Source organism: Salvelinus fontinalis, unplaced genomic scaffold (genome assembly GCF_029448725.1).
Source record: "Salvelinus fontinalis isolate EN_2023a unplaced genomic scaffold, ASM2944872v1 scaffold_0398, whole genome shotgun sequence".
Classification (NCBI taxonomy): domain Eukaryota; kingdom Metazoa; phylum Chordata; class Actinopteri; order Salmoniformes; family Salmonidae; genus Salvelinus; species Salvelinus fontinalis.
In genome coordinates, this window is record NW_026600607.1 from 102,501 (window position 1) to 112,500 (window position 10,000).

At 43.1% G+C, this 10,000-nt stretch overlaps 1 protein-coding gene across 3 annotated transcripts in view; it reads left to right on the forward strand.

The window, feature by feature from the left end:
* Window positions 1-10,000, forward strand: part of LOC129845898 (protein CLEC16A-like) — a 117,620-nt gene that overhangs the window by 42,201 nt on the left and 65,419 nt on the right. For all 3 annotated transcript variants that reach the window (XM_055913821.1, XM_055913822.1, XM_055913823.1), the window contains exon 12: window positions 2,125-2,225. In XM_055913821.1, coding sequence (XP_055769796.1) covers window positions 2,125-2,225 — 101 coding nt within the window. The remainder of the gene's footprint in view (window positions 1-2,124; window positions 2,226-10,000) is intronic.

The window sequence follows — 10,000 nt, forward strand, 5'->3', positions numbered from 1 at the left end:
CACACACACACACACACACACACACACACACACACACACACACAGAGACACACACACACACACACAGAGACACACACACACACACACAGAGACACACACACACACACACACACAGAGACACACACACAGAGACACACACACACACACACACAGAGACACACAGAGACACACACAGAGACACACACACAGAGACACACACACACACACACAAACACACACACACAGAGACACACACACACACACACACAGAGACACGCACACACACACACACAGAGACACACACACACACACACAGAGACACACACACACACACACACACACACACACACACACACACACACACACACACACACACACACACACACACAGAGACACACACAGAGACACACACAGAGACACACACAGAGACACACACAGAGACACACACAGAGACACACACACAGAGACACACACACAGAGACACACACACAGAGACACACACACAGAGACACACACACAGAGACACACACACAGAGACACACACACAGAGACACACACACAGAGACACACACACAGAGACACACAGAGACACACAGAGACACACAGAGACACACAGAGACACACAGAGACACACAGAGACACACAGAGACACACACACACACACAGAGACACACAGAGACACACACACACACACACACACACACACACACACACACACACACACACACACACACACACAGAGACACACAGAGACACACAGAGACACACAGAGACACACAGAGACACACACACAGAGACACACACACACACACAGAGACACACACACACACACACACACACACACACACACACACACACACACACACACACACACACAGAGAGACACACAGAGACACACACAGAGACACACACAGACACACACACACACACACACACACACACACACACACACACACACACACACACACACACACACACACACACACACACACACAGAGACACACACACACACACACAGAGACACACACACACACACACACACACACACAGAGACACACAGAGACACACACACATTGAAGAGACCGATCAGGTCGTTTCCCAACTCTGTGGTTTGACTGGTCTTCACTGGGAGGAGCTCGTCTCCTGATGTATGTTGATTCAGTGGAACCATAAACGAAACCTCACTGGAAGGACTCTCCTGTAATATATACACACAGAGACAGAGACACACACACATTGAAGAGACCGATCAGGTCGTTTCCCAACTCTGTGGTTTGACTGGTCTTCACTGGGAGGAGCTCGTCTCCTGATGTATGTTGATTCAGTGGAACGAAACCTCACTTTCAACTGACTCACCTCCATTTGCTTGGAATTATTGCTTTCCATCTAAGTCCTGCTCAAAATACAGTATTTCGTTTTCTAAGGAAGAAGTTGGTTTTCTGTGTGCATAATTATCCCCCTCTCTCTGTCTCTCTCTCGGTCTCTCTCTCTGTCTCTCTCTCTCTGTCTCTCTCTCTCTGTCTCTCTCTCTCTCTCTCTCTCTCTCTCTCTCTCTCTCTCTCTCTCTCTCTCTCTCTCTCTCCTGTCTGTCTGTCTCTCTATCTTTCTCCTGTCTCTCTCTCTGTCTTTCTCTCTCTCCTGTCTCTCTCTCCTCTTTCTCTCTCTCTCTCTCTCTCTCTCTCTCCTGTCTCTCTCTCCTCTCCCTGTCTCCCTGTCTCTCTCTCTCCCTGTCTCTCTCTCTCTCCCTGGCTCTCTGTCTCTCCCTGTCTCTCTCTCTCTCCCTGGCTCTCTGTCTCTCCCTGGCTCTCTGTCTCTCCCTGGCTCTCTCTCTCCCTGGCTCTCTCTCTTTCACCTCTGTCTGGCTCTCTCTCACTCTCTCTCTCTCCTGTCTCTCTCTCCTCTTTCTGTCTCTCTCTCCTGTCTCTCTCTCCTCTCCCTGTCTCTCTCACTCCCTCTCTCTCCTCTCCCTGTCTCTCTCACTCTCTCTCTCCTGTCTCTCTGTCTCTCTCTCTCCTCTTTCTGTCTCTCTCTCCTGTCTCTCTCTCCTCTCACTCTCTCTCTGTCTCTCTCTCTCCTCTCTCCTGTCTCTCTCACTCTCTCTCTCCTGTCTCTCTCTCTCCTCTCTCCTGTCTCTCTCTCCTCCAGACCGTTCCTAGACATGGTGTACAGTGCTCTAGATTGTAGTGAAGACGATTACCATGCTCTGTTTGTTCTCTGTCTACTCTACGCCGTGTCACACAGCAAAGGTGAGAGGGCATCTACCCCATCTGTTCTGTTCAACAATAAGTAGGTTAGCTCCGGTAGGTTAGCTCCGGTAGGTGAGCTCCGGTAGGTTAGCTCCGGTATGTTAGCTCCGGTAGGTTAGCTCCGGTAGGTTAGCTATGGTAGGTTAGCTATGGTAGGTGAGCTCCGGTAGGTTAGCTCCGGTAGGTGAGCTCCGGTAGGTTAGCTATGGTAGGTTAGCTCCGGTAGGTTAGCTCCGGTAGGTTAGCTCCGGTAGGTTAGCTCCGGTAGGTGAGCTCCGGCAGGTGAGCTCCGGCAGGTGAGCTATGGTAGGTTAGCTCCGGTAGGTGAGCTATGGTAGGTGAGCTATGGTAGGTGAGCTATGGTAGGTGAGCTATGGTAGGTGAGCTATGGTAGGTGAGCTCTGATAGGTGAGCTATGGTAGGTGAGCTATGGTAGGTGAGCTATGGTAGGTGAGCTATGGTAGGTGGGCTATGGTAGGTGAGCTATGGTAGGTTAGCTCCGGTAGGTGAGCTATGGTAGGTGAGCTATGGTAGGTGAGCTATGGTAGGTGAGCTATGGTAGGTGAGCTATGGTAGGTGAGCTATGGTAGGTGAGCTATGGTAGGTGAGCTATGGTAGGTGAGCTATGGTAGGTGAGCTCTGATAGGTTAGCTCTGATAGGTTAGCTCTGATAGGTGAGCTATGGTAGGTGAGCTATGGTAGGTGAGCTATGGTAGGTGAGCTATGGTAGGTGAGCTATGGTAGGTGAGCTATGGTAGGTGAGCTCTGATAGGTTAGCTCTGATAGGTGAGCTATGGTAGGTGAGCTATGGTAGGTGAGCTATGGTAGGTTAGCTCCGATAGGTGAGCTATGGTAGGTTAGCTCCGTTAGGTTAGCGTCGGTAGGTTAGCGCCGGTAGGTTAGCGCCGGTAGCTTAGCGCCGGTAGATTAGCTCCGGTATGTCAGCTATGGTAGGTTAGCTCTGATAGGTTAGCTCTGGTAGGTTAGCTCTGGTAGGTTAGCTCTGGTAGGTTAGCTCTGGTAAGTTAGCTCTGATAGGTTAGCTCTGATAGGTTAGCTCTGATAGGTTAGCTCTGATAGGTTAGCTCTGATAGGTTAGCTCTGATAGGTTAGCTCCGATAGGTTAGCTCTGATAGGTTAGCTCTGATAGGTTAGCTCTGGTAGGTTAGCTCTGATAGGTTAGCTCCGATGGGTTAGCTCTGGTAGGTTAGCTCTGGTAGGTTAATTCTGGTAGGTTAATTCTGGTAGGTTAACTCTGGTAGATTAGCTCCGATGGGTTAGCTATGGTAGGTTAGCTCCGATAGGTGAGCTATGGTAGGTTAGCTCCGATAGGTGAGCTCTGATAGGTTAGCTCCGATGGGTTAGCTATGGTAGGTTAGCTCCGATAGGTGAGCTCCGGTAGGTTAGCTCCGCTAGGTTAGCGTCGGTAGGTTAGCGTCGGTAGGTTAGCGCCGGTAGTTTAGCGCCGGTAGGTTAGCGCCGGTAGATTAGCTCCGGTATGTCAGCTATGGTAGGTTAGCTCTGGTAGGTTAGCTATGGTAGGTTAATTCTGGTAGGTTAACTCTGGTAGGTTAGCTATGGTAGGTTAATTCTGGTAGGTTAACTCTGGTAGGTTAGCTCCGGTAGATTATCTCCGGTAGATTATCTCCGGTAGGTTAGCGCCGGTAGGTTAGCTCCGGTGGGTTAGCTCCGGTGGGTTAGCTCCGGTAGGTTAGAGCCAGTAGGTTAGCTATGGTAGGTTAGCTCCGGTAGGTTAGCTATGGTATGTTAGCGCCGGTAGGTTAGCTATGGTATGTTAGCTCCGGTAGGTTAGCTCCGGTAGGTTAGCTATGGTAGGTTAGCTCCGGTAGGTTAGCTTCAGTGGGTTAGCTATGGTAGGTCAGCTATGGTAGGTTAGCTATGGTAGGTAAGCTCCGGTAGATTAGCTCCTGTAGGTTAGCTATGGTAGGTTAGAGCCAGTAGGTTAGCAATGGTAGTTTAGCTCCGATAGGTTAGCTTCAGTGGGTTAGCTATGGTAGGTTAGCTTCGGTAGGTTAGCTCCGGTAGTTTAGTAGGTAGATTAAGATTAGTGGATCGTGATGTTCAGATTAGGGGATCATGATGTTCTGTAGAGATGTTCAGATAACAGATTAGTGGATCATGATGTTCAGATAACAGATTAGTGGATCGAGATGTTCAGATAACAGATTAGTGGATCGAGATGTTCAGATAACAGATTAGCGGATCATGATGTTCAGATAACAGATTAGTGGATCATGATGTTCAGATAACAGATTAGTGGATCGTGATGTTCAGATAACAGATTAGTGGATCGTGATGTTCTGTAGAGATGTTCAGATAACAGATTAGTGGATCGTGATGTTCAGATAACATATTAGTGGATCGTGATGTTCTGTAGAGATGTTCAGATAACAGATTAGTGGATCGTGATGTTCAGATAACATATTAGTGGATCGTGATGTTCTGTAGAGATGTTCAGATAACAGATTAGTGGATCAAGATGTTCTGTAGAGATGTTCAGATAACAGATTAGTGGATCAAGATGTTCTGTAGAGATGTTCAGATAACAGATTAGTGGATCATGATGTTCAGATAACAGATTAGTGGATCATGATGTTCTGTAGAGATGTTCAGATAACAGATTAGTGGATCATGATGTTCTGTAGAGATGTTCAGATAACAGATTAGTGGATCATGATGTTCAGATAACAGATTAGTGGATCATGATGTTCAGATAACAGATTAGTGGATCAAGATGTTCTGTAGAGATGTTCAGATAACAGATTAGTGGATCATGATGTTCTGTAGAGATGTTCAGATAACGGATTAGTGGATCATGATGTTCAGCTAACAGATTAGTGGATCATGATGTTCTGTAGAGATGTTCAGATAACAGATTAGTGGATCATGATGTTCAGATAACAGATTAGTGGATCATGATGTTCAGATAACAGATTAGTGGATCAAGATGTTCTGTAGAGATGTTCAGATAACAGATTAGTGGATCATGATGTTCTGTAGAGATGTTCAGATAACAGATTAGTGGATCATGATGTTCAGATAACAGATTAGTGGATCATGATGTTCAGATAACAGATTAGTGGATCATGATGTTCTGTAGAGATGTTCAGATAACAGATTAGTGGATCATGATGTTCTGATAACAGATTAGTGGATCGTGATGTTCTGTAGAGATGTTCAGATAACAGATTAGTGGATCGTGATGTTCAGATAACCGATTAGTGGATCATGATGTTCTGTAGAGATGTTCAGATAACAGATTAGGGGATCATGATGTTCTGTATAGATGTTCAGATAACAGATTAGTGGATCGTGATGTTCTGTAGAGATGTTCAGATAACAGATTAGTGGATCGTGATGTTCTGTAGAGATGTTCAGATAACAGATTAGGGGATCATGATGTTCTGTATAGATGTTCAGATAACAGATTAGTGGATCGTTATGTTCTGTATAGATGTTCCGTTAACAGATTAGCGGATCGTGATGTTCTGTAGAGATGTTCCGTTAACAGATTAGCGGATCGTGATGTTCTGTAGAGATGTTCAGATAACAGATTAGTGGATCGTGATGTTCTGTAGAGATGTTCAGATAACAGATTAGTGGATCGTGATGTTCAGATAACAGATTAGTGGATCATGATGTTCAGATAACAGATTAGCAGATCGTGATGTTCAGATAACAGATTAGTGGATCGTGATGTTCTGTAGAGATGTTCAGATTAGCGGACCGTGATGTTCTGTAGAGATGTTCAGATTAGTGGATCGTGATGTTCTGTATAGATGTTCCGTTAACAGATTAGCTGATCGTGATGTTCTGTAGAGATGTTCCGTTAACAGATTAGTGGATCGTGATGTTCAGATAACAGATTAGTGGATCGTGATGTTCTGTAGAGATGTTCAGATTAGCGGATCGTGATGTTCTGTAGAGATGTTCAGATTAGCGGATCGTGATGTTCTGTAGAGATGTTCAGATAACAGATTAGTGGATCGTGATGTTCTGTAGAGATGTTCAGATTAGTGGATCATGATGTTCTGTATAGATGTTCCGTTAACAGATTAGCGGATCGTGATGTTCTGTAGAGATGTTCAGATAACAGATTAGTGGATCGTGATGTTCTGTAGAGATGTTCAGATAACAGATTAGTGGATCGTGATGTTCAGATAACAGATTAGTGGATCATGATGTTCAGATAACAGATTAGCGGATCGTGATGTTCAGATAACAGATTAGTGGATCGTGATGTTCTGTAGAGATGTTCAGATTAGCGGATCGTGATGTTCTGTAGAGATGTTCAGATAACAGATTAGTGGATCGTGATGTTCTGTAGAGATGTTCAGATTAGTGGATCGTGATGTTCTGTATAGATGTTCCGTTAACAGATTAGCTGATCGTGATGTTCTGTAGAGATGTTCCGTTAACAGATTAGTGGATCGTGATGTTCAGATAACAGATTAGTGGATCGTGATGTTCTGTAGAGATGTTCAGATAACAGATTAGCTGATCGTGATGTTCTGTAGAGATGTTCCGTTAACAGATTAGTGGATCGTGATGTTCAGATAACAGATTAGTGGATCGTGATGTTCAGATAACAGATTAGTGGATCGTGATGTTCTGTAGAGATGTTCAGATAACAGATTAGTGGATCATGATGTTCAGATAACAGATTAGCGGATCGTGATGTTCTGTAGAGATGTTCAGATAACAGATTAGCGGATCGTGATGTTCAGATAACAGATTAGTGGATCGTGATGTTCAGATAACAGATTAGTGGATCGTGATGTTCAGATTAGTGGATCGTGATGTTCTGTAGAGATGTTCAGATAACAGATTAGCGGATCGTGATGTTCAGTAGAGATGTTCAGATAACAGATTAGCTGATCGTGATGTTCTGTAGAGATGTTCAGATAACAGATTAGTGGATCGTGATGTTCCGTTAACAGATTAGTGGATCATGATGTTCAGATAACAGATTAGTGGATCGTGATGTTCAGATAACAGATTAGTGGATCGTGCTGTTCAGATAACAGATTAGTGGATCGTGCTGTTCAGATAACAGATTAGTGGATCGTGATGTTCAGATAACAGATTAGTGGATCGTGCTGTTCAGATAACAGATTAGTGGATCGTGCTGTTCAGATAACAGATTAGTGGATCGTGATGTTCAGATAACAGATTAGTGGATCGTGATGTTCTGTAGAGATGTTCAGATAACAGATTAGTGGATCATGATGTTCAGATAACAGATTAGTGGATCATGATGTTCAGATAACAGATTAGTGGATCATGATGTTCTGTAGAGATGTTCAGATAACAGATTAGTGGATCATGATGTTCAGATAACAGATTAGTGGATCGTGATGTTCTGTAGAGATGTTCAGATAACAGATTAGTGGATCATGATGTTCTGTAGAGATGTTCAGATAACAGATTAGTGGATCAAGATGTTCCGTTAACAGATTAGCGGATGGTGATGTTCTGTAGAGATGTTCAGATAACAGATTAGTGGATCGTGATGTTCAGATAACAGATTAGTGGATCATGATGTTCTGTAGAGATGTTCAGATAACAGATTAGTGGATCGTGATGTTCTGTAGAGATGTTCAGATTAGTGGATCGTGGTGTTCTGTAGAGATGTTCAGATAACAGATTAGTGGATCATGATGTTCTGTATAGATGTTCCGTTAACAGATTAGCGGATCGTGATGTTCTGTAGAGATGTTCAGATAACAGATTAGTGGATCGTGATGTTCTGTAGAGATGTTCAGATAACAGATTAGTGGATCGTGATGTTCAGATAACAGACTATTGGATCATGATGTTCAGATAACAGATTAGCGGATCGTGATGTTCAGATAACAGATTAGTGGATCGTGATGTTCTGTAGAGATGTACAGATTAGCGGATCGTGATGTTCTGTAGAGATGTTCAGATAACAGATTAGTGGATCGTGATGTTCTGTAGAGATGTTCAGATTAGTGGATCGTGATGTTCTGTATAGATGTTCCGTTAACAGATTAGCTGATCGTGATGTTCTGTAGAGATGTTCCGTTAACAGATTAGTGGATCGTGATGTTCAGATAACAGATTAGCTGATCGTGATGTTCTGTAGAGATGTTCCGTTAACAGATTAGTGGATCGTGATGTTCAGATAACAGATTAGTGGATCGTGATGTTCAGATAACAGATTAGTGGATCGTGATGTTCTGTAGAGATGTTCAGATAACAGATTAGTGGATCATGATGTTCAGATAACAGATTAGCGGATCGTGATGTTCTGTAGAGATGTTCAGATAACAGATTAGCGGATCGTGATGTTCAGATAACAGATTAGTGGATCGTGATGTTCAGATAACAGATTAGTGGATCGTGATGTTCAGATTAGTGGATCGTGATGTTCTGTAGAGATGTTCAGATAACAGATTAGCGGATCGTGATGTTCAGTAGAGATGTTCAGATAACAGATTAGCTGATCGTGATGTTCTGTAGAGATGTTCAGATAACAGATTAGTGGATCATGATGTTCAGATAACAGATTAGTGGATCATGATGTTCCGTTAACAGATTAGTGGATCGTGATGTTCTGTTAACAGATTAGTGGATCGTGATGTTCTGTAGAGATGTTCAGATAACAGATTAGTGGATCGTGATGTTCCGTTAACAGATTAGTGGATCGTGATGTTCAGATAACAGATTAGTGGATCGTGATGTTCAGATAACAGATTAGTGGATCGTGATGTTCTGTAGAGATGTTCAGATAACAGATTAGTGGATCATGATGTTCAGATAACAGATTAGTGGATCATGATGTTCAGATAACAGATTAGTGGATCGTGCTGTTCAGATAACAGATTAGTGGATCGTGCTGTTCAGATAACAGATTAGTGGATCGTGATGTTCAGATAACAGATTAGTGGATCGTGCTGTTCAGATAACAGATTAGTGGATCATGATGTTCAGATAACAGATTAGTGGATCGTGATGTTCTGTAGAGATGTTCAGATAACAGATTAGTGGATCATGATGTTCAGATAACAGATTAGTGGATCATGATGTTCAGATAACAGATTAGTGGATCGTGATGTTCTGTAGAGATGTTCAGATAACAGATTAGTGGATCATGATGTTCAGATAACAGATTAGTGGATCATGATGTTCAGATAACAGATTAGTGGATCATGATGTTCTGTAGAGATGTTCAGAACAGATTAGTGGATCATGATGTTCAGATAACAGATTAGTGGATCGTGATGTTCTGTAGAGATGTTCAGATAACAGATTAGTGGATCATGATGTTCTGTAGAGATGTTCAGATAACAGATTAGTGGATCAAGATGTTCCGTTAACAGATTAGCGGATGGTGATGTTCTGTAGAGATGTTCAGATAACAGATTAGTGGATCGTGATGTTCAGATAACAGATTAGTGGATCGTGATGTTCAGATAACAGATTAGTGGATCGTGATGTTCTGTAGAGATGTTCAGATAACAGATTAGTGGATCATGATGTTCAGATAACAGATTAGTGGATCATGATGTTCAGATAACAGATTAGTGGATCGTGCTGTTCAGATAACAGATTAGTGGATCGTGCTGTTCAGATAACAGATTAGTGGATCGTGATGTTCAGATAACAGATTAGTGGATCGTGCTGTTCAGATAACAGATTAGTGGATCATGATGTTCAGATAACAGATTAGTGGATCGTGATGTTCTGTAGAGATGTTCAGATAACAGATTAGTGGATCATGATGTTCA